This window comes from Oncorhynchus kisutch, linkage group LG2, assembly GCF_002021735.2.
Source record: "Oncorhynchus kisutch isolate 150728-3 linkage group LG2, Okis_V2, whole genome shotgun sequence".
In the NCBI taxonomy this organism is placed as follows: domain Eukaryota; kingdom Metazoa; phylum Chordata; class Actinopteri; order Salmoniformes; family Salmonidae; genus Oncorhynchus; species Oncorhynchus kisutch.
This window is the reverse complement of record NC_034175.2, coordinates 75294966-75320309: the sequence shown is the minus strand read 5'-3', so window position 1 is coordinate 75320309 and position 25344 is coordinate 75294966. Positions and strand designations below refer to the sequence as shown.

At 50.3% G+C, this 25344-nt stretch overlaps 1 protein-coding gene across 1 annotated transcript in view; it reads left to right on the top strand.

Moving 5' to 3' along the window:
• Positions 1 to 25344, top strand: part of fhip1b (FHF complex subunit HOOK interacting protein 1B) — a 76123-nt gene that overhangs the window by 30663 nt on the left and 20116 nt on the right. Inside the window, exons 4-10 of the mRNA XM_031801533.1 lie at positions 12221 to 12643; positions 13084 to 13314; positions 16887 to 17132; positions 18575 to 18742; positions 23074 to 23153; positions 23356 to 23524; position 24108. Of these exons, the coding sequence (XP_031657393.1) occupies positions 12221 to 12643; positions 13084 to 13314; positions 16887 to 17132; positions 18575 to 18742; positions 23074 to 23153; positions 23356 to 23524; position 24108 (1318 nt within the window). The remainder of the gene's footprint in view (positions 1 to 12220; positions 12644 to 13083; positions 13315 to 16886; positions 17133 to 18574; positions 18743 to 23073; positions 23154 to 23355; positions 23525 to 24107; positions 24109 to 25344) is intronic.

Genomic DNA, 25344 nt, shown 5'->3' with positions numbered 1-25344 from the left:
CCCCCTAGCTCGTTCTCTCTCTCTCTCTCTCTCTCTCTCTCCCCCCCTCTAGCTCGTTCTCTCTCTCTCTCTCTCTCTCTCTCTCCCCCTCTAGCTCGTTCTCTCTCTCGCTCTTCTCTCTCTCTCTCTCTCTCCCCCTCTAGCTCGTTCTCTCTCTATCTCTCTCTCTCCCCCTCTAGCTCGTTCTCTCTCTCTATCTCTCTCTCTCCCCCTCTAGCTCGTTCTCTCTCTCTCTCTCTCTCTCCCCCTCTAGCTCGTCCTCTCTCTCTCTCTCCCCCTCTAGCTCGTTCTCTCTCTCTCTCTCTCCCCCTCTAGCTCTTCTCTCTCTCTCTCTCTCCCCCTCTAGCTCGTTCTCTTCTCTCTCTCTCTCCCCCTCTAGCTCGTTCTCTCTCTCTCTCTCTCTCTCTCTCTCTCTCTCTCTCTCTCTCTCTCTCTCTCTCTCTCTCTCTCTCTCTCTCTCTCTCTCTCTCTCTCTCTCTCTCTCTCCCCCTCTAGCTCGTTCTCTCTCTCTCTCCCCCTCTAGCTCGTTCTCTCTCTCTCTCCCCCCTCTAGCTCGTTCTCTCTCTCTCTCCCCCCTCTAGCTCGTCCTCTCTCTCTCTCTCTCTCTCTCTCTCTCCCCTCTAGCTCGTCCTCTCTCTCTCTCTCTCCCCCTCCAGCTCGTCCTCTCTCTCTCTCTCCCCCTCTAGCTCGTCCTCTCTCTCTCTCTCTCCCCCTCTAGCTCGTCCTCTCTTTCTCCCCCTCTAGCTCGTTCTCTCTCTCTCTCTCTCTCTCCCCCTCTAGCTCGTCCTCTCTCTCTCTCTCTCCCCCTCCAGCTCGTCCTCTCTCTCTCTCTCTCCCCCTCTAGCTCGTCCTCTCTCTCTCTCTCTCCCCCTCTAGCTCGTCCTCTCTTTCTCCCCCTCTAGCTCGTTCTCTCTCTCTCTCTCTCTCTCCCCCTCTAGCTCGTCCTCTCTTTCTCTCTCTCTCTCGTTCTCTCTCCCTCTAGCTCATTCTCTCTCTCTCTCCCCCTCTAGCTCGTTCTCTCTCAAATGGACTGCGTATCAGGGTATTTCTATAAACTAGGGGATCAGTGAGCATTTCTTGTTGTGGACAACTATTTGTAGCTGTTTATAAGGTCATTGATAATAATTCAAAAAAGAATTCCCCCATTTTTTTTCTTCATGTGAATACATTAAGATAGAAAAGGGGAACATAGATACATTCAATATATTGAATCAAAACCTATAAACCCTCTCACGCTTAGTCTTCACAGGTTTTGTCCAAAATCCTGTGACATAAAACACTACCTTTCCGTACATATTTGACATAATGACTAACGATCGTACATTAGCATTTAACAGTTGAATTACACTTTTGAATTGGATCCTGTAAAATGTTTGGATACTATTCTATATTATATATATTATATTGCTGTGGGTCTTCTTATTTGTATGCCGATTTCGGAAGTTCATTGTAACCTCGTAACGGTTCGTATCGCCATATGTTACGGTGTGAAACCAGTTCATTGTAACGGTTCGTATCGCCATATGTTACGGTGTGAAACCAGTTCATTGACACCTCGTAACGGTTCGTATCGCCATATGTTACGGTGTGAAACCAGTTCATTGTAACCTCGTAACGGTTCGTATCGCCATATGTTACGGTGTGAAACCAGTTCATTGACACCTCGTAACGGTTCGTATCGCCATATGTTACGGTGTGAAACCAGTTCATTGTAACCTCGTAACGGTTCGTATCGCCATATGTTACGGTGTGAAACCAGTTCATTGTAACCTCGTAACGGTTCGTATCGCCATATGTTACGGTGTGAAACCAGTTCATTGTAACCTCGTAACGGTTCGTATCGCCATATGTTACGGTGTGAACCAGTTCATTGTAACCTCGTAACGGTTCGTATCGCCATATGTTACGGTGTGAAACCAGTTCATTGACACCTCGTAACGGTTCGTACGCCGGATGTTACGGTGTGAAACCAGTTCATTGTAAACTCGTAACGGTTCGTATCGCCATATGTTTACGGTGTGAACCAGTTCATTGTAACCTCGTAACGGTTCGTATCGCCATATGTTACGGTGTGAAACCAGTTTCATTGTAACCTCGTAACGGTTCGTATCGCCATATGTTACGGTGTGAAACCAGTTCATTGAACCTCGTAACGGTTCGTATCGCCATATGTTACGGTGTGAAACCAGTTCATTGACACCTCGTAACGGTTCGTATCGCCGGATGTTACGGTGTGAAACCAGTTCATTGTAACCTCGTAACGGTTCGTATCGCCATATGTTACGGTGTGAAACCAGTTCATTGTAACCTCGTAACGGTTCGTATCGCCATATGTTACGGTGTGAAACCAGTTCATTGACACCTCGTAACGGTTCGTATCGCCATATGTTACGGTGTGAAACCAGTTCATTGTAACCTCGTAGCGGTTCGTATCGCCATATGTTACGGTGTGAAACCAGTTCATTGTAACCTCGTAACGGTTCGTATCGCCATATGTTACGGTGTGAAACCAGTTCATTGTAACCTCGTAGCGGTTCGTATCGCCATATGTTACGGTGTGAAACCAGTTCATTGTAACCTCGTAGCGGTTCGTATCGCCATATGTTACGGTGTGAAACCAGTTCATTGTAACCTCGTAACGGTTCGTATCGCCATATGTTACGGTGTGAAACCAGTTCATTGACACCTCGTAACGGTTCGTATCGCCATATGTTACGGTGTGAAACCAGTTCATTGTAACCTCGTAGCGGTTCGTATCGCCATATGTTACGGTGTGAAACCAGTTCATTGTAACCTCGTAACGGTTCGTATCGCCATATGTTACGGTGTGAAACCAGTTCATTGACACCTCGTAACGGTTCGTATCGCCATATGTTACGGTGTGAAACCAGTTCATTGTAACCTCGTAACGGTTCGTATCGCCATATGTTACGGTGTGAAACCAGTTCATTGTAACCTCGTAACGGTTCGTATCGCCATATGTTACGGTGTGAAACCAGTTCATTGTAACCTCGTAACGGTTCGTATCGCCATATGTTACGGTGTGAAACCAGTTCATTGTAACCTCGTAACGGTTCGTATCGCCATATGTTACGGTGTGAAACCAGTTCATTGTAACCTCGTAACGGTTCGTATCGCCATATGTTACGGTGTGAAACCAGTTCATTGTAACCTCGTAACGGTTCGTATCGCCATATGTTACGGTGTGAAACCAGTTCATTGTAACCTCGTAGCGGTTCGTATCGCCATATGTTACGGTGTGAAACCAGTTAATTGACACCTCGTAATGGTTCGTATCGCCATATGTTACGGTGTGAAACCAGTTCATTGACACGCATCCCAAAATAATGTACGCAATTAAAAAACCAAATGCTTCTAACAGAAATAGTAACTTTTAACAAGATTTAATCAAACGAAAATGATGTCTAGCTGTTTAGTTACACGGGGACATTATCACACAACATCAACTGGTTCAGGAAATGGTTTTCTGGAAGACAGTCAAGTGATAAAGAGCTGGTGTGATACTGCACGCGATTTAACAACAGCCAAAGTGAGGGAATTAATGTTCATCTGGAAGGACAGAACATTTGGGGTAGGTTGCACCAACATGGATTAGCCCTTTAAACTGGATTAAATCAATGTTTTATCTTTTCATCTTGTTGCACCAAATTTTGGACTCGTAATTGCAGTGGAGGTACTGTAGAACTTTGGCAGGAGACAAGGAGACGACCTACCCGAGGAGACTGCGGAGGGCCTCCTCGAGGGGACCTGTAGTGGAGGGCCTACCCGAGGAGACTGAAGAGGAGGGCCTACCCGAGGAGACTGAAGAGGAGGGCCTACCGAGGAGACTGAAGAGGAGAGCCTAACCCGAGGAGACTGAAGAGGAGGGCCTACCCGAGGAGACTGAAGAGGAGGGCCTACCCGAGGAGACTGAAGAGGAGAGCCTACCCGAGGAGACTGAAGAGGAGGGCCTACCCGAGGAGACTGAAGAGGAGGGCCTACCCGAGGAGACTGAAGAGGAGGGCCTACCCGAGGAGACTGAAGAGGAGGGCCTACCCGAGGAGACTGAAGAGGAGGGCCTACCGAGGAGACTGAAGAGGAGGGCCTACCCGAGGAGACTGAAGAGGAGGGCCTACCCGAGGAGACTGAAGAGGAGGGCCTACCCGAGGAGACTGAAGAGGAGGGGCCTACCCGAGGAGACTGAAGAGGAGGGCCTACCCGAGGAGACTGAAGAGGAGGGCCTACCCGAGCCGAGGAGACTGAAGAGGAGGGCCTACCCGAGGAGACTGAAGAGGAGGGCCTACCCGAGGAGACTGAAGAGGAGGGCCTACCCGAGGAGACTGAAGAGGAGGGCCTACCCGAGGAGACTGAAGAGGAGGGCCTACCCGAGGAGACTGAAGAGGAGGGCCTACCCGAGGAGACTGAAGAGGAGGGCCTACCCGAGGAGACTGAAGAGGAGGGCCTACCCGAGGAGACTGAAGAGGAGGGCCTACCCGAGGAGACTGAAGAGGAGGGCCTACCCGAGGAGACTGAAGAGGAGGGCCTACCCGAGGAGACTGAAGAGGAGGGCCTACCCGAGGAGACTGAAGAGGAGGGCCTACCCGAGGAGACTGAAGAGGAGGGCCTACCCGAGGAGACTTGAAGAGGAGGGCCTACCCGAGGAGACTGAAGAGGAGGGCCTACCCGAGGAGACTGAAGAGGAGGGCCTACCCGAGGAGACTGAAGAGGAGGGCCTACCCGAGGAGACTGAAGAGGAGGGCCTACCCGAGGAGACTGAAGAGGAGGGCCTACCCGAGGAGACTGAAGAGGAGGGCCTACCCGAGGAGACTGAAGAGGAGGGCCTACCCGAGGAGACTGAAGAGGAGGGCCTACCCGAGGAGACTGAAGAGGAGGGCCTACCCGAGGAGACTGAAGAGGAGGGCCTACCCGAGGAGACTGAAGAGGAGGGCCTACCCGAGGAGACTGAAGAGGAGGGCCTACCCGAGGAGACTGAAGAGGAGGGCCTACCCGAGGAGACTGAAGAGGAGGGCCTACCGAGGAGACTGAAGAGGAGGGCCTATCGGAGGGCCCCCCAATTGCTTAGGAATGGATTGTTTTAACAAATAATTGTTTTAATAATTAAAAAAGATCAGTGTTCTTTACACAGTGGGCATTTGTTTCTCTGAAGGAGTTTCTGTTTGTGCATTCACAGTAGCTCTTTTTGAAAATTCAGGACCTCCAATCTGCAGTAGATTTTTCTCTCTCTCTCTCTCCAGCTCCAAAACATCAATATGAGTTTAGTTCATGTCAGTTCTGGGGCGTTTGCTTGGCCTATCTGGTGTTTTTTGTTGTTGGCGCAAGATCCAGGCACTGCTGTTTCTCCACAGCACAGGGTGTCAGCTCAACTCAAGGAAAGAAAATGAAGAAAAATACCTCTGTTTTAGTAGGCTATTTACGTGCCCATTTTGTACCACAGTTGAATTGTGGTCTATGATACGAGCAGCCTTGGTACGAATGATGCTGTTACGTAACGTGCCGTAACAGACCTGATAACGGTAACATTGTCGTGAAGCAGTATTAACGTTAGTTTTAACGTGCGCTATATTATGGCATCATTCATTCAATGACGCCATACAGCCAAAACAGCAGTATTTATTGGTGCCCTCGGGGCGGTTTTAGGCAGGGTAGCCTAGTGGTTAGAGTGTTGGACTAGTAACCAGCAGGTAGCCTAGTGGTTAGAGTGTTGGACTAGTAACCAGCAGGTAGCCTAGTGGTTAGAGTGTTGGACTAGTAACCAGCAGGTAGCCTAGTGGTTAGAGTGTTGGACTAGTAACCAGCAGGTAGCCTAGTGGTTAGAGCGTTGGACTAGTAACCAGCAGGTAGCCTAGTGGTTAGAGTGTTGGACTAGTAACCAGCAGGTAGCCTAGTGGTTAGAGTGTTGGACTAGTAACCAGCAGGTAGCCTAGTGGTTAGAGTGTTGGACTAGTAACCAGCAGGTAGCCTAGTGGTTAGAGTGTTGGACTAGTAACCAGCAGGTAGCCTAGTGGTTAGAGTGTTGGACTAGTAACCAGCAGGTAGCCTAGTGGTTAGAGTGTTGGACTAGTAACCAGCAGGTAGCCTAGTGGTTAGAGTGTTGGACTAGTAACCAGCAGGTAGCCTAGTGGTTAGTGTTGGACTAGTAACCAGCAGGTAGCCTAGTGGTTAGAGTGTTGGACTAGTGACCAGCAGGTAGCCTAGTGGTTAGAGTGTTGGACTAGTGACCAGCAGGTAGCCTAGTGGTTAGAGTGTTGGACTAGTAACCAGCAGGTAGCCTAGTGGTTAGAGTGTTGGACTAGTGACCAGCAGGTAGCCTAGTGGTTAGAGTGTTGGACTAGTGACCAGCAGGTAGCCTAGTGGTTAGAGTGTTGGACTAGTAACCAGCAGGTAGCCTAGTGGTTAGAGTGTTGGACTAGTAACCAGCAGGTAGCCTAGTGGTTAGAGTGTTGGACTAGTAACCAGCAGGTAGCCTAGTGGTTAGAGTGTTGGACTAGTAACCAGCAGGTAGCCTAGTGGTTAGAGTGTTGGACTAGTAACCAGCAGGTAGCCTAGTGGTTAGAGTGTTGGACTAGTAACCAGCAGGTAGCCTAGTGGTTAGAGTGTTGGACTAGTAACCAGCAGGTAGCCTAGTGGTTAGAGTGTTGGACTAGTAACCAGCAGGTAGCCTAGTGGTTAGAGTGTTGGACTAGTAACCAGCAGGTAGCCTAGTGGTTAGAGTGTTGGACTAGTAACCAGCAGGTAGCCTAGTGGTTAGAGTGTTGGACTAGTAACCAGCAGGTAGCCTAGTGGTTAGACTGTTGGACTAGTAACCAGCAGGTAGCCTAGTGGTTAGAGTGTTGAACTAGTAACCAGCAGGTAGCCTAGTGGTTAGAGTGTTGGGACTCGTAACCAGCAGGTAGCCTAGTGGTTAGAGTGTTGGACTAGTAACCGGAAGGTTGCAAGTTCAAACCCCCGAGCTGACAAGGTACAAATCTGTCGTTCTGCCCCCTGAACAAGGCAGTTAACCCACTGTTCCTAGGCCCTCATTGAAAAGAAGAATTTGTTCTTTAACTGACTTGCCTGGTTAAATAAAGGTAAAATAATTTAAAAAAGACTAAAGATATGCTACAGCCAGTCAATTTCCACATCTAACTAGCTGGAATGAAGCCAGTGTGTTAATAGTAGATATGTAAATGTCTAATTTTTTACTGTTTTAATGAATGTACCCCAGCTACCCATCTGTGTGTGTGTGGGGGTGGCAATGGAACTAAACATCCAACCTGTTGGACCAACCTGTTGTTGGTCCAGCAAACACTCAGAGGGTTGTGGGGTCCTGTCCAGAAACGACACCTAGCCCCTTATTATTCCTAGTTAGAGGTTGTTTCTGGACAGGACATGGGTATTATGGTAGCTCAGTCAGTCTGGACAGGACAAGGGTATTATGGTAGCTCAGTCAGTCTGGACAGGACATGGGTATTATGGTAGCTCAGTCTGTGGACAGGACATGGGTATTATGGGTATTATGGTAGCTCAGTCAGTCTGGACAGGACATGGGTATTATGGTAGCTCAGTCAGTCTGGACAGGACATGGGTATTATGGTAGCTCAGTCAGTGGACAGGACATGGGTATTATGGTAGCTCAGTCAGTCTGGACAGGACATGGGTATTATGGGTATTATGGTAGCTCAGTCAGTCTGGACAGGACATGGGTATTATGGTAGCTCAGTCAGTCTGGACAGGACATGGGTACTATGGTAGCTCAGTCAGTCTGGACAGGACATGGGTATTATGGTAGCTCAGTCAGTGGACAGGACATGGGTATTATGGGTACTATGGTAGCTCAGTCAGTCTGGACAGGACAAGGGTATTATGGGTACTATGGTAGCTCAGTCAGTCTGGACAGGACAAGGGTATTATGGGTACTATGGTAGCTCAGTCAGTCTGGACAGGACATGGGTATTATGGGTACTATGGTAGCTCAGTCAGTCTGGACAGGACAAGGGTATTATGGGTATTATGGTAGCTCAGTCAGTCTGGACAGGACAAGGGTATTAAGGGTACTATGGTAGCTCAGTCAGTCTGGACAGGACAAGGGTATTATGGGTACTATGGTAGCTCAGTCAGTCTGGACAGGACAAGGGTATTATGGGTACTATGGTAGCTCAGTCAGTCTGGACAGGACAAGGGTATTATGGGTACTATGGTAGCTCAGTCAGTCTGGACAGGACAAGGGTATTATGGGTACTATGGTAGCTCAGTCAGTCTGGACAGGACAAGGGTATTATGGGTATTATGGTAGCTCAGTCAGTCTGGACAGGACAAGGGTATTATGGGTACTATGGTAGCTCAGTCAGTCTGGACAGGACAAGGGTATTATGGGTATTATGGTAGCTCAGTCAGTCTGGACAGGACAAGGGTATTATGGGTACTATGGTAGCTCAGTCAGTCTGGACAGGACAAGGGTATTATGGGTACTATGGTAGCTCAGTCAGTCTGGACAGGACAAGGGTATTATGGGTATTATGGTAGCTCAGTCAGTGGACAGGACATGGGTACTATGGTAGCTCAGTCAGTCTGGACAGGTCAAGGGTATTATGGGTACTATGGTAGCTCAGTCAGTGGACAGGACATGGGTATTATGGGTACTATGGTAGCTCAGTCAGTCTGGACAGGACAAGGGTATTATGGGTACTATGGTAGCTCAGTCAGTGGACAGGACAAGGGTATTATGGGTACTATGGTAGCTCAGTCAGTGGACAGGACATGGGTATTATATATATATATACATGTTCTAGTAATATTTAAATATATATATATATATATATCAAACACTAATTTGTGTTATTATAAATAACGCTTTATATTAACACAAATTGTGAAAATGATGATTCCCTTTTTGTGTAAGTGCTGTTTGGGGAATAAAAGGCCCGGAATTTCATCCTGTTCAGGTGGGATGGAATTTATGACACACGTGACCTCACAATGTAATCTGATTTATAATAGACCAATTACTGTTCATCTGAGTAAGGGGGTGGGCTCAAGACCATTCTATCAGCCAATCTGGGCTGTGTATGTAAATATCTTAATGTGTTTCCAAACGCCCACACTATCCGACTAAGCATTTTAAGGGCCAATGGAGGCTCAGGGATATAAACGAGGTATTTAAAAAAAAATATATTTTTAAATACAGTGATTTAACATGACAATGACTGCATGAGGGCTTCAATAGCTTTCAAATACTTGCTTCCTCTGTCCTTTGGAGAATCACTGCAAACAGCAGGGTGTTTTACTGCCAGGGTTCTGGAATCACTGCAAACAGCAGGGTGTTTTACTGCCAGGGTTCTGGAATCACTGCAAACAGCAGGGTGTTTTACTGCCAGGGCTCTGGAATCACTGCAGACAGCAGGGTGTTTTACTGCCAGGGTTCTGGAATCACTGTAAACAGCAGGGTGTTTTACTGCCAGGGTTCTGGAATCACTGCAAACAGCAGGGTGTTTTACTGCCAGGGTTCTGGAATCACTGCAAACAGCAGGGTGTTTTACTGCCAGGGTTCTGGAATCACTGTAAACAGCAGGGTGTTTTACTGCCAGGGTTCTGGAATCACTGTAAACAGCAGGGTGTTTTACTGCCAGGGTTCTGGAATCACTGTAAACAGCAGGGTGTTTTACTGCCAGGGTTCTGGAATCACTGCAAACAGCAGGGTGTTTTACTGCCAGGGTTCTGGAATCACTGCAAACAGCAGGGTGTTTTACTGCCAGGGATCTGGAATCACTGTAAACAGCAGGGTGTTTTACTGCCAGGGTTCTGGAATCACTGTAAACAGCAGGGTGTTTTACTGCCAGGGTTCTGGAATCACTGCAAACAGCAGGGTGTTTTACTGCCAGGGTTCTGGAATCACTGCAGACAGCAGGGTGTTTTACTGCCAGGGCTCTGGAATCACTGCAGACAGCAGGGTGTTTTACTGCCAGGGTTCTGGAATCACTGCAGACAGCAGGGTGTTTTACTGCCAGGGTTCTGGAATCACTGCAGACAGCAGGGTGTTTTACTGCCAGGGTTCTGGAATCACTGCAGACAGCAGGGTGTTTTACTGCCAGGGTTCTGGAATCACTGCAGACAGCAGGGTGTTTTACTGCCAGGGTTCTGGAATCACTGCAGACAGCAGGGTGTTTTACTGCCAGGGCTCTGGAATCACTGCAGACAGCAGGGTGTTTTACTGCCAGGGCTCTGGAATCACTGCAGACAGCAGGGTGTTTTACTGCCAGGGTTCTGGAATCACTGCAGCCCATTACCACACACTGGCTGCATCTGAAATGGCTATTCACTATGTAGTGCACTACTTTAGACCAGGACCTATAGGGTTAGTGCACTACTTTAGACCAGTACTACTTTAGACCAGGGTCTATAGGTTTAGTGCATTACTTTAGACCAGGGCCTATGGGATTACTGCACTACTTTAGACCAGGACCTATAGGGTTAGTACACAAATTTAGACCAGGGTCTATAGGGTTAGTGCACTACTTTAGACCAGGGTCTATAGGGTTAGTGCACTACTTTAGACCAGTACTACTTTAGACCAGGGCCTATAGGGTTAGTGCACTACTTTAGACCAGGACCTATAGGGTTAGTACACAAATTTAGACCAGGGTCTATAGGGTTAGTCCACTACTTTAGACCAGGGTCTATAGGGTTAGTGCACTACTTTAGACCAGGGCCTATAGGGTTAGTGCACTACTTTAGACCAGGGCCTATAGAGTTAGTGCACTACTTTAAACCAAGGCCTATAGGGTTAGTGCACTACTTTAGACCAGGGCCTATAGGGTTAGTGCACTACTTTAGACCAGGGCCTATAGGGTTAGTGCACTACTTTAGACCAGGGCCTATAGGGTTAGTGGCCTCTGGAGATCAGAGCACACACACATAGACAACACACCATTTATTTATTTATTTTATTTCACCTTTATTTAACCAGGTAGGCTAGTTGAGAACAAGCTCTCATTGACAACTGCGACCTGGCCAAGATAAAGCAAAGCAGTTTGACACAAACAACAACACAGAGTTACACATGGAATAAACAAACATACTCAATGATACAGTAGAAAAAGTCTGTATACAGCAATGAATAGGCCATGGTGGCGAAGTTAATACAATATAGCAATTAAACACTGGAATGGTAGATGTGCAGAAGATGAATGTTCAAGTAGAGATACTGGGGTGCAAAGGAGCAAGATAAATAAATATAGTATGGGGATGAGGTAGTTGGATGGGCTATTTACAGATGGGCTATGTACAGGTGCAGTGATCTGTGAGCTGCTCTGACAGCTGGTGCTTAAAGCTAGTGAGGGAGATGTGAGTCTCCAGCTTCAGAGATTTTTGCAGTTCGACACTTCATGACACAACACAACACACAATGACCTGACACACCACGACCTGACACACCACGACCTGACACGTCACGACCCGACACGCCACGCCACGACCCGACACGCCAGAACCCGACACCCACGATCCGACACACCACGACACGACCCGACTCCAGGACCCGACACACCACGACCCGACTCCAGGACTTGACACACCACGACCCGACACACCATGACCCGACACACCACAACCCAACACCCACGACCCGACACACCACGACACGACCCGACTCCAGGACCCGACACACCACGTCCCGACTCCAGGACTTGACACACCACGACCCGACACTCCACGATCCGACACTCCACGACCCGACACACCACGACCCGACACACCACGACACGACCCACCACGACACAACCCGACTCCATGACCCGACACACCACGACCCGACACTCCACGGCCCGACACGCCACACCACGACCCGACACACCACGACACACCACGACACGACCCGACACGCCATGACACGACACAAGCAGACCTCTCAGTCTAGAAACATTCTTCCTGCTTGTTCGATGGTCATGTTGCAGTCTTTCTCTGGCTGTTAGGAGTCAACAACACACACACACACACACATACTTCGTGTGTTTTGTCGATGTTTCCTTTCTTCCTTTCTATGTGGACAACGTTAAGAATTTTAATGATTGACGGAACAACGCAGTTAGTATTTAATGATTGACGGAACAACGCAGTTAGTATTTAATGATTTTAAATCTAGGCAACACTCAGGATGAAAAAAACAGTGTTCAAGACCCCACATTCATTTGTAAAACACACACCTCTCTCTCTCCTTCTGCTGTAGTTGTCCTGGGTGCTGGAGCAGCAGGAGCCGTCAGGATGTAGCGATGACCTCACCGCGGTGCGGAACCACACCGATCAGATGCTGTGCCTCCTGGCTGAAGAGCGACCGGGAGAAGTGGGCGAGGGCCCCCCCGGGACGTTAACTTCCGGGAACGTCCCCCCGGTGGGACCCATCCTGGGTCTGGTGGTGACCGAGAACGTCCTGGAGCGAGTGGTGCAGTGGCACCTGCGTCGCGGATTGGACCCCGACAGCCAGGGGGCATTGCTCAAGCTGTTCGAGATGCTGATAGGCCAGTCTCAGCAGCCCTTGCTCCAACACAAGGCGGTGCTGCAGCCTCTACTGGGTCTGCTGGGGGCCTGTGCTGAGCCCCAGCTGGGCTGCCCTCCTTCTCTGGAGAACAGTCTGGTACTGCTGCTCAACCAGGTGGGAGGAACAGGACGTCCTCTCTAGTAGGGATCTCCTCTGTACAAGCACCATTCCATACCTATCTAGTTACATGGGCTCTGATACGATACAGGAACAATACGTGTAGTTTCGAAACGATTCGGTATGTGTAAAGCACTCTGTGACAACTGCTGGAGGAAAAATTGAAATTGATTGATTGATTGATTGATTGAAAGAGGTGTGGATCATGGAGGCACGGAAGGCATTTAGCTAAGATTTATGTTTTATTTTTAAAGTAGCATGAACTATCGTTTTGTGTTTAACCTTTTCTTATCCATATAATGTACTCTTAACTGTTAGTAGGATTGTTCTAAAGGTTTCTTCTGGTTTGAAAAGGGGCTTAAGTGGTGGACATTGTGTTGTTTTAATTTGTTTTCATGTTTCCTGAACTGAATAAGATATTCTGCTCTCATCAACAGATCTGTGTGTCGATGGCGCGTGCCCCTGCGGTGTTGGAGCTGTTGTTTAGGTCGGCCCCGGCCCAACACGGTCCTACCAACCTGCTCATCTTCTCCCTGTTGGTCCCCTTCATCCACCGTGACGGAGCCATCGGACAGCAGGCCCGGGACGCCCTGCTCCTCGTCATGGCAACCTCCGCCAGCAACCAGGGCGTGGCACGCTACATCGCAGAGAACTCCTACTTCTGCCCAGTGAGTGATCGATCAATTCATCAAATGTTGTTTTATAAAGCCCCTTTTCCATCATCAGTTGTCACAGAGTGCTTTACAGATACCCAGGCTAAAAACCCAGAGATGAAGTAATGCAGAATCATAGTGGCTAGGATAAACTCCCTGGAAGGCAGGAACCTAGGAAGAAACCTAGAGAAGAGCCATGCTCTGAGGGGTGGCCAGTCCTCTACTGGCTGTACCGGGTAGACAGGAACCAGGGTCTGAGGGCTGGCCAGTCCTCTACTGGCTGTACCGGGTAGACAGGAATCAGGGTCTGAGGGCTGGCCAGTCCTCTACTGGCTGTACCGGGTAGACAGGAACCAGGGTCTGAGGGCTGGCCAGTCCTCTACTGGCTGTACCGGGTAGACAGGAACCAGGGTCTGAGGGCTGGCCAGTCCTCTACTGGCTGTACCGGGTAGACAGGAACCAGGGTCTGAGGGCTGGCCAGTCCTCTACTGGCTGTACTGGGTAGACAGGAACCAGGGTCTGAGGGCTGGCCAGTCCTCTACTGGCTGTACCGGGTAGACAGGAACCAGGGTCTGAGGGCTGGCCAGTCCTCTACTGGCTGTACCGGGTAGACAGGAACCAGGGTCTGAGGGCTGGCCAGTCCTCTACTGGCTGTACCGGGTAGACAGGAACCAGGGTCTGAGGGCTGGCCAGTCCTCTACTGGCTGTACCGGGTAGACAGGAACCAGGGTCTGAGGGCTGGCCAGTCCTCTACTGGCTGTACCGGGTAGACAGGAACCAGGGTCTGAGGGCTGGCCAGTCCTCTACTGGCTGTACCGGGTAGACAGGAACCAGGGTCTGAGGGCCGGCCAGTCCTCTACTGGCTGTACCGGGTAGACAGGAACCAGGGTCTGAGGGCCGGCCAGTCCTCTACTGGCTGTACCGGGTAGACAGGAACCAGGGTCTGAGGGCCGGCCAGTCCTCTACTGGCTGTGCCGGGTAGACAGGAACCAGGGTCTGAGGGCCGGCCAGTCCTCTACTGGCTGTACCGGGTAGACAGGAACCAGGGTCTGAGGGCCGGCCAGTCCTCTACTGGCTGTGCCGGGTAGACAGGAACCAGGGTCTGAGGGCCGGCCAGTCCTCTACTGGCTGTACCGGGTAGACAGGAACCAGGGTCTGAGGGCCGGCCAGTCCTCTACTGGCTGTACCGGGTAGACAGGAACCAGGGTCTGAGGGCCGGCCAGTCCTCTACTGGCTGTGCCGGGTAGACAGGAACCAGGGTCTGAGGGCTGCCGGGTAGAGATTCAAGAGTCCCATGTTTTTCAAGACGTGAACCAAGGGGATGTGGGTGTTATGGACCGTTATGATACCTCTTTCACTGACCATTCATTCTGTTCTTTCACTTGTGTTTTGAAGAAAACCTTAGAAAATCCAGTTGGCTAGAGGAGAACATTACGAATCGGCTACCTCGGGGGGCGATTAGATTAGCTGGTGTAGAGTTGTGGATGACCTGGATTCTAAAGAAAACCCCTGATCTAGAACAAACACCCTGACAAAACTCTACATGTTTTTAAACCCAGGATTAATTCAATATTGCCTCACTAACTTTGTCTGTGTGTTTGTGGGTGATTTTGTAATCTCACTGAGGATCTGAAAAGTTTCCTGCTGACTGACAGACACATGCTGATCTCACGGTGATGATGATGACTGTGTGTGTGTGTGTGAGATAAGAGGAAAGAGAAGTCTGTGGTTAATCTTCCTCGTTTTCCTCGTCAACCAGCCCTCTAACTGATAGATAACGTCTTATCAACGTTTCCTGTCACTCTGATGTGTACCGTTGAACCTGAAGTTACTGGACCAGTTGCAGCTTGCCCTTTGAACCCGAGTCAGTCCAGGTGGCCATTTTGATTAATTGTTTAGCAGTCTTATGCTTTGAGGGTAGAAGATGGTAAGGAGCCTTTTGGTCCTAGACTTGGCGCTCCGGTACTGCTTGCCGTGCGGTAGCAGTCTCTCTCTCTGTGTCTCTCTCTCTCTCTTTCTGTGTCTCTGTCTCTGTCTGTCTGTCTCTCTCTCGCTCTCTCGCTCTCTTGCTCTCTCGCTCTGTCTCGCCCTCTCAGTCTGTCTGTCTCTCTCTATCTCTCTCTCTCTCTCTCTTCCACCCCCCCAGCACCACCACCACAAAATAATGATTAGCTAGCTACAGGCCAGTCTCCTGCTGCAGTGTCAACTAGCTACAGTCTACAGGCCAGTCTCCTGCTGCAGTGTCAACTAGCTACAGTCTACAGGCCAGTCTCCTGCTGCAGTGTCAACTAGCTACAGTCTACAGGCCAGTCTCCTACTGCAGTGTTAACTAGCTACAGTCCAGTCTCGTGCTGCAGTGTTAACTAGCTACAGTCTACAGGCCAGTCTCCTGCTGCAGTGTCAACTAGCTACAGTCTACAGGCCAGTCTCCTGCTGCAGTGTCAACTAGCTACAGTCTACAGGCCAGTCTCCTACTGCAGTGTTAACTAGCTACAGTCCAGTCTCGTGCTGCAGTGTTAACTAGCTACAGTCTACAGGCCAGTCTCCTGCTGCAGTGTCAACTAGCTACAGTCTACAGGCCAGTCTCCTGCTGCAGTGTCAACTAGCTACAGTCTACAGGCCAGTCTCCTGCTGCAGTGTCAACTAGCTACAGTCTATAGGCCAGTCTCCTGCTGCAGTGTTAACTAGCTACAGTCTACAGACCAGCCTGCATGGTAGCGATTTTGGTTGGTCATCACCATCACCCACTGAGCTACATCTAGTCCTATGGATCTCTGTGAGTTGACAGACATCTGTGAGTTGTCTGTGAGTTGTCAGGCTATAGATGGAAGTTTATTGGTAATCTCAGGCTATAGATTGGGGTTTATTGGTAATGTCAGGCTATAGATGGGGGTTTATTGGTAATGTCAGGCTGTAGGTGGGGGTTTATTGGTAATGTCAGGCTATAGATGGGGGTTTATTGGTAATGTCAGGCTGTAGATGGGGGTTTATTGGTAATGTCAGGCTGGAGATGGGGGTTTATTGGTAATGTCAGGCTGTAGATGGGGGTTTATTGGTAATCTCAGGCTGTAGATGGGGGTTTATTGGTAATCTCAGGCTATAGATTGGGGTTTATTGGTAATCTCAGGCTATAGATTGGGGTTTATTGGTAATGTCAGGCTGTAGGTGGGGGTTTATTGGTAATGTCAGGCTGTAGGTGGGGGTTTATTGGTAATGGTCAGGCTGTAGATGGGGGTTTATCTCAGAGTTTAGCTCACGCTACACATTGTTCTCCCCAAAGAATGTAACAGGTCCGCTGCTCCACCTTGTGGACTGGCTTTGCCAATATGTACAAAAATACATCAATATGACTTCATCGTTTAAGGCCTTATTTTTTAACATTTTTTATATCAGCTACAGGTGTTCATAAATCTCAACCTGTTTATCTTTCCCCCAGAATTCTCATACTGTGCTGCCAACACGCCTTAAATCCTTCTCATCTTGGACAAATATCCAATCCAAATATTGTCTTTAATTCAGTCCTAACCCCCCCCCCCCCCCCTTTACCTCTCCTCTCCCCCCCCCCCCCCCCCCCCCCCCCCCTCCAGGTGCTGGCCACGGGCCTCAGTGCTCTCTACTCCTCCCTGCCGAGGAAGATAGAGGTACGGGGGGATGACTGGCACGCTCTGCGCAGGGAGGACTGGATGGGTGTGTCTTCTCTGGTGCTCTTCATGAACTCTCTGGAGTTCTGTAACGCTGTCATTCAGGTAGCTCACCCCCTGGTCCGCAGCCAGCTGGTCGACTATGTCCACAACGGCTTCCTGGTCCCTGTCATGGGACCCGCCCTACACAAGGTAGGGGGACGACAACGTCATCTAGCCTGAGCATCGCTTTCACTGATCGATTGATTGATTGATTGATTGCAATTATGTGATCATTAAAAGTAGTAGCTAGGCTGCTCCTCAGTATTAGAAATGTTTGAAACATTTATTCTACTCTAGTTGTTAAAACATGTCATTCTGCCAACAACCTTCATCAGAATTATATCTTAATATGTAGATAATATATATATTTTTTTAAGTATGAAAACTACTTTAAGTCGCTTTGGAGAAGAGCGTCTGATAAAACACTAAAATGTTAATGTGTTGACCATCCTGTATTTCTCCCTCCCACTTTCTCTGTGTCCCTCCCTCCCTCCCGCCCTCCCTCCCTCCCTCCCTCCCTCCCACTCTCTCTCTCCCACTCTCTCTCTCCCACTCTCTCTCTCCCACTCTCTCTCTCCCACTCTCTCTCTCCCACTCTCTCTCTCCCACTCTCTCTCTCTCTCTCTCTCTCTCTCTCCCACTCTCTCTCCCTCCCTCCCTCCCACTCTCTCTTTGTCTCTCTCTCTCTCCCCCTTCCTCCCACTCTCTCTTGTCTCTCCCTCCCACTCTCTCTGTCTCTCTCTCTCTCCCTCCCTCCCTCTCTCTCTTTGTCTCTCTCTCTCTCTCTCTCTCTCTCTCTCTCTCTCTCCCTCCCACTCTCTCTTTGTCTCTCCCTCCCACTCTCTCTTTGTCTCTCCCTCCCACTCTCTCTGTCTCTCTCTCTCTCCCTCCCTCCCACTCTCTCTTTGTCTCTCTCTCTCTCTCTCTCTCTCCCTCCCTCCCACTCTCTCTTTGTCTCTCCTCCCACTCTCTCTGTCTCTCTCTCTCTCCCTCCCTCCCACTCTCTCTTTGTCTCTCCTCTCTCTCCCTCCCTCCCACTCTCTCTTTGTCTCTCTCCCTCCCGTGCCACTCTCTCTGTCTCTCTCTCTCCCCCTCCCTCCCATTCTCTCTTTGTCTCTCTCTCTCTCTCCCCCTCCCTCCCACTCTCTCTTGTCTCTCTCCCTTCCTCCCTCCCTCCCACTCTCTCTTTGTCTCTCTCTCTCTCCCTCCCTCCCACTCTCTCTTTGTCTCTCCCTCCCACTCTCTCTGTGTCTCTCCCTCCCTCCCTCCCACTCTCTCTCTCTCCCTCCCTCCCTCCCACTCTCTCTGTGTCTCTCTCTCCCTCCCTCCCACTCTCTCTTTGTCTCTCTCTCCTTCCCTCCCACTCTCTCTTTGTCTCTCTCTCTCCCTCCCTCCCCCTCTCTCTTTGTCTTTCTCCCTCCCTCCCCCCACTCTCCCCCTCCCTCCCTCCCTCCCTCCCTCCCTCCCTCCCTCCCTCCCTCCCTCCCTCCCTCCCTCCCTCCCTCCCTCCCTCCCTCCCTCCCTCCCTCCCTCCCTCCCTCCCTCCCTCCCTCCCTCCCTCCCTCCCTCCCTCCCTCCCTCCCTCCCTCCAGTCATCTGTAGATGAGATGATAGCCAGTACAGCCTACCTGGATCTGTTCCTGCGCAGCGTGACGGAAACAGCTCTCCTCAAAACCTTCCTACGCTTCATCCTCATGCATCGCCATGACAACGACACCATCCTGGACACCTTGCTAACGCGCGTCAGCAGCAACTCCAGGGTCAGTAGTACAGTAACGGTGCATTAATAGCAGAGATGTACGTATCGGTCCCCGGTTCATATGTTTAACGTACTCGGTCCGCGGCAAACCGATTTAAGCATGCGTTGGTCAAAAAAACGGTACAAATCAAATTGATCACACATGCTTAGCACACGTTATTGTGAGTGTACTGAAATACTTCTAGATCCGACAGTGCAGCAGTATCTAACAGGTCATATCTAACAATTCCACAACAAAACCTAATACACACAATCTAGTAAAGGAATGGAATGAGAATATAGTAAGTAGAAAATATATGGTTGAGTAGTGACAGAGCGGCTGAGATGCAATAGATAGTAAAGAATATATATTGAAGGACACAGTAAACATTATATACATATGAGATGAGTAAAGCGAGATATGTAAACATTATTAAAGTGACTAGTGATCCATTTATTAAAGTGGCCAATGATTTCAGGTCTGTATGTTGGCAGCAGTAGCACTCTGTGCTAGTGGTGGCTGTTTAACAGTCTGATGGCCTTGAGATGGAAGCTGTTTTTCAGTCTCTCGGTCCCAGCTTTGATGCACCTGTACTGACCTCGCCTTCTGGATGATAGCAGGGTGAACAGGCAGTGGCTCGGGTGGTTGATGTCCTTGATGATCTTTTTGGCCTTCCTGTGACATCGGGTGGTGTAGGTGTCCTGGAGGGCAGGTAGTTTGCCCCCGGTGATGCGTTGTGCAGACCTCACTACCCTTTGGAGAGCCTTACGGTTGTGGGCGGAGCAGTTGCCGTACCAGGCGGTGATACAGCCCGCCAGGATGCTCTCGATTGTGAATCTGTAAAAGTTAGTCAGGGTTGTAGGTGACAAGCCACATTTTTTTCAGTCTCCTGAGGTTGAGGCGGCACTGTTGCGCCTTCTTTATCACTCTGTCTGTGTGCCTTTTCAGTTTGTCGGTGTGTACACAGAGGAACTTAACTTTCCACCTTCTCCACTGCTGTCCCTTCGATGTGGATGGGGGCGTGCTCCCTCTGCTTTTTCCTGAAGTCCACGACATTGAGTGAGAGGTTATTTTCCTGGCACCATACTACGAGGGTCTCGTCGTTGTTGGTAATCAAGCCTACCTGCAGACTTAATAATTGAGTTGGAGGCGTGCAGTCGTGGGTGAACAAGGAGTATAGGAGGGGGCTGAGAACGCACCCTTGTGGGGCCCCATTGTTGAGGAGCAGCAGAGTGGAGATGTTGTTTCCTACCTTCACCATCTGGGGGCGGCCTGTCAAGAAGTCCAGGACCCAGTTTGATGATGAGCTTGGAGGGTACTATGGTGTTGAATGCTGAGCTGTAGTCAATGAACAGCATTGTTATATAGGTATTCCTCTTGTCCAGATGGGATAAGGCAGAGTGCAGTGTGTTGGCGATCGCATCGACTGTGGACCTGTTGGGGCGGTAAGCAAATTGAAGTGGGTCTAAGGTGACAGGTAGAGGTCGACCGATTAATCGGCATGGCCGATTTAATTAGGGCTGATTTTAAAGTTTTCATAACAATCGGTAATCGGCATTTTGGAGACTGCGTGGCAGTTACGCGAGTGCAGCCAGGAGCCAAGGTAAGTTGCTAACTAGCATTTAAACTTATAAAAAACAATCAATCTTCACATAATCACTAGTTAACGACATATGGTTGATGATATTACTAGTTTAACTAGCTTGTCCCGCGTTGCATATAATCAATGCGTTGCCTGTTAATTTGTCATCGAATCACAACCTACTTTGCCAAATGTGTGATGATTTAACAACCGCAGGGTATATGCAGCAGTTTGGGCCGCCTGGCTCGTTGCGAACTGTGTGAAGACCATTTATTCATAACAAAGACCGTAATTAATTTTCCAGAATTGTACATAATTATGACATAACATTGAAGGTTGTGCAATGTAACAACAATATTTAGACTTAGGGATGCCACCTGTTAGATAAAATACGGAACAGTTCCGTATTTCACTGAAAGAATAAACGTTTTGTTTTCGAAATGGTAGTTTCCGGATTTGACCATATTAATGACCTTAAGGCTTGTATTTCTGTGTGTTTATTATATTATAGCTAAGTTTATGATTTAATATTTGATAGAGCAGTCTGACTGAGCGGTGGTAGGAAGCAGCAGGCTCGTAAGCATTCATTCAAACAGCACTTTCCTGCGCTTGCCAGCAGCTCTTCGCAATGCTTGAAGCACAGCGCTGTTTATGACTTCAAGCAAGACGTCGATGTCCGCGATGGGGCTGGTTCTCTTTTTGTAATCTGCGATTGTCTGTAGACCCTGCCACAAACGTCTCGTGTCTGAGCCGTTGATCTGCGACTCCACTTTTGTCTCTATACTGACGCTTTGCTTGTTTGATTGCCTTGCGGAGGGAATAACTACAGTTTGTATTTGTCCATGTTTCCAGTCGCCTTCCCACGATTAAATGTGGTGGTACGTGCTTTCAAATGTTAGCGAATTCACCGATTCACTCATATTTTAATTCCAAAAATACCTCTTATCTGTTGTGACTGAATTGATGCATCCTCTCCTTCGGTTCAGTAGTCTATCCCAACTGTTATGCATGTGACTGCGAATGACTGTCGGATAAGTGAGCACAGTGTCGGAGACACAGCTGATCGCGACAACCAGATTGTATGCCAACCCCTGTTCTTTTTCGTAGGCTGTGCTTAAATCTGGCACCTTCAACATTCAAATGCTTTGTAAAATTGGCTTTGGTTTAAACAGTTGGTGTACTTGGTCATTTAAAAAAAAAAACATGAACAGGGTATAATTTCATAAAAGGACAGTAATCATTTCGGCATTCCAAATTCCAAACAATCTAAACCATTCCAAACGGTCTAAACCATTCCAAACGGTCTAAACCATTCCAAACGGTCTAAACCATTCCAAACGGTCTAAACCATTCCGAACGGTCTAAACCATTCCAAACGGTCTAAACCATTCGCTTTCGAGAGACGGGGATACAAATTAAAAAGCTGCATTTTATTCATTGGCTAAATGCCATGCTAGTCTCAAAATATAAATACGGACATAGTACTAGCTCTACACCTTCTTCAAAAAGGACAAGTTAATCAGTCGGGAATGGTGATATCGGGGAGGGAGGGTGGGGCCAAAAAGCATCAGATTGGGGGGGGGGGGGGGGGCAAAAAGCAAAAAGCATCAGATTGGGGGGGGGGGGGGGACAAAAAGCATCAGATGGGGGGGGGGGGGGGGGGGGGGGGGGGACAAAAAGCATCAGATTGGGGGGGGGACAAAAAGCATCAGGTTGGGGGGGGGGGGGCAAAAAGCATCAGATTGGGGGGGGGGGGGGGGGGGGGGGGGACAAAAAGCATCAGATTGGGGGGGGGACAAAAAGCATCAGGTTGGGGGGGGGGGGGCAAAAAGCATCAGATTGGGGGGGGGACAAAAAGCATCAGATTGGGGGGGCAAAAAGCATCAGATTGGGGGGGGGACAAAAAGCATCAGATTGGGGGGGGGGGGGGCAAAAAGCATCAGATTGGGGGGGGGGGGGGGGGGGGCAAAAAGCATCAGATTGGGGGGGGGACAAAAAGCATCAGATTGGGGGGGGGGACAAAAGCATCAGATTGGGGGGGGGGACAAAAAGCATCAGATTGGGGGGGGAGGCAAAAAGCATCAGATTGGGGGGGGGGGGGGGGGGCAAAAAGCATCAGATTGGGGGGGGGGGACAAAAAGCATCAGATTGGGGGGGGGGGGGGGGGGCAAAAAGCATCAGATTGGGGGGGCAAAAAGCATCAGATTGGGGGGGGGGGGGGGGGGCAAAAAGCATCAGATTGGGGGGGGGGGGGCAAAAAGCATCAGATTGGGGGGGGCCAAAAAGCATCAGATTGGGGGGGGGGGGCAAAAAAGCATCAGATTGGGGGGGGACAAAAAGCATCTGATAGTGGGGTGGTAGAGGCTTTGTCTGCCCAATGGATCGGCTCAGGTGCCTACTCACATTGACATTAACACTCACTCATTCACTCATTGACTCACAAACTCTCTCCTCTCACTCACTGACTCACATACTCTCTCCTCTCACTCACTGACTCACATACTCTCTCCTCTCACTCACTGACTCACATACTCTCTCCTCTCACTCACTGACTCACATACTCTCTCCTCTCACTCACTGACTCACATACTCTCTCCTCTCACTCACTGACTCACATACTCTCTCCTCTCACTCACTGACTCACATACTCTCTCCTCTCACTCACTGACTCACATACTCTCTCCTCTCACTCACTGACTCACATGCTATTGTTCTGCTGTTTCTATCTATCTCTACCTGTGTCTAATGTTCTGTTGTTTCTCTCCTACAGCTGTGTATGGTGTCTTTGAGCCTGTTCAGGACTCTGCTCTCTCTCAACTGTGAAGACCTCATGTTGCAGCTCGTTCTCAGGTAGAAACTGTCTGTCTGTCTGTGTAGTCTATGTGGAATGCGTGTGTAGTCTATGTGGAATGCGTGTGTAGTCTATGTGGAATGCGTGTGTAGTCTATGTGGAATGCGTGTGTAGTCTATGTGGAATGCGTGTGTAGTCTATGTGGAATGTGTCTGTAGTCTGTGGAATACGTGTGTAGTCATTATATTGTTGTCGTTGCAGGTATCTTCTACCCTGTACCCATGTGATGTTGAGTCAGAGGCGTGCCATCAGGGACACCGATCTCTATGGTAAATCAGCTGACAAGTTCCTGTCCCTCATCCCAGAGTGCTGCCGCCTCAGCGTACTGCCCTCTGCTGAGCGGGAGGAAGAACCAGCCTTCTGGGGAAAGGTAACCAACTGGACACTCTGTTATTGACACTTATTCAGATAGTAAGGAAATGAGACAGGAGAATGAGATGGGGAGAGAGTGGGAAGGTTGGATGCTTGGGTTGATCCCTGGTCTCCTCTAGGGGGGGGGTTGATCCCTGGTCTCCTCTAGGGGGGGGTTGATCCCTGGTCTCCTCTAGGGGGGGGTTGATCCCTGGTCTCCTCTAGGGGGGGGTTGATCCCTGGTCTCCTCTAGGGGGGGTTGATCCCTGGTCTCCTCTAGGGGGGGGTTGATCCCTGGTCTCCTCTAGGGGGGGGTTGATCCCTGGTCTCCTCTAGGGGGGGGGGGTTGATCCCTGGTCTCCTGTGTTGGGGGGGTTGATCCCTGGTCTCCTGTGTTGGGGTGGTTGATCCCTGGTCTCCTGTTGGGGGGTTGATCCCTGGTCTCCTCTAGGGGGGAGGGGTTGATCCCTGGTCTCCTCTAGGGGGGGGGGGGTTGATCCCTGGTCTCCTGTGTTGGGGGGGTTGATCCCTGGTCTCCTGTAGGGAGGGGTTGATCCCTGGTCTCCTGTTGGGGGGGTTGATCCCTGGTCTCCTGTTGGGAGGGTTGATCCCTGGTCTCCTCTAGGGGGGGGTTGATCCCTGGTCTCCTCTAGGGGGGGTTGATCCCTGGTCTCCTCTAGGGGGGGGAGGGTGATCCCTGGTCTCCTCTAGGGGGGAGGGGTTGATCCCTGGTCTCCTGTGTTGGGGGGGTTGATCACTGGTCTCCTGTAGGGAGGGGTTGATCCCTGGTCTCCTCTAGGGGGGGTTGATCCCCGGTCTCCTCTAGGGGGGGTTGATCCCTGGTCTCCTCTAGGGGGGGTTGATCCCTGGTCTCCTCTAGGGGGGGTTGATCCCTGGTCTCCTCTAGGGGGGTTGATCCCTGGTCTCCTCTAGGGGGGGTTGATCCCTGGTCTCCTCTAGGGGGGGTTGATCCCTGGTCTCCTCTAGGGGGGGTTGATCCCTGGTCTCCTCTAGGGGGGGTTGATCCCTGGTCTCCTCTAGGGGGGGGGGGGGGGGTTGATCCCTGGTCTCCTGTGTTGGGGGGGTGATCCCTGGTCTCCTCTAGGGGGGGGTTGATCCCTGGTCTCCTGTGTTGGGTGGGGGGTGATCCCTGGTCTCCTGTTGGGGGGGGGGGGGGGTTGATCCCTGGTCTCCTGTGTTGGGGGGGGGTGATCCCTGGTCTCCTGTGTTGGGTGGGGGGGTGATCCCTGGTCTCCTGTGTTGGGGGGGGTTAGGGGTTGATCCCTGGTCTCCTCTAGGGGGGGGGGGTTGATCCCTGGTCTCCTGTTGGGGGGGGTGATCCCTGGTCTCCTGTGTTGGGGGGGGTTAGGGGTTGATCCCTGGTCTCCTCTAGGGGGGGGGGGGTGATCCCTGGTATCCTGTGTTGGGGGGGTTAGGGGTTGATCCCTGGTCTCCTGTGTTGGGTGGGGGGTGATCCCTGGTCTCCTGTGTTGGGGGGATTAGGGGTTGATTTCTGGTCTCCTCTAGGGAGGGGTTGATCCCTGGTCTCCTGTGTTGGGTGGGGGGTGATCCCTGGTCTCCTGTGTTGGGGGGGTTAGGGCTTGATCCCTGGTCTCCTGTGTTGGGGGGGCGATCCCTGGTCTCCTGTGTTGGGGGGGGGTTAGGGGTTGATCCCTGGTCTCCTGTGTTGGGGGGGGGGGGGGGTTAGGGGTTGATCCCTGGTCTCCTGTGTTGGGGGGGTTAGGGGTTGATCCCTGGTCTCTAGGGGGGGGGGGGTTGAGATACATAGCTCTTATCCCGTGAGTCCTACAATGTACCCTATTAATTAGAAATAAACAG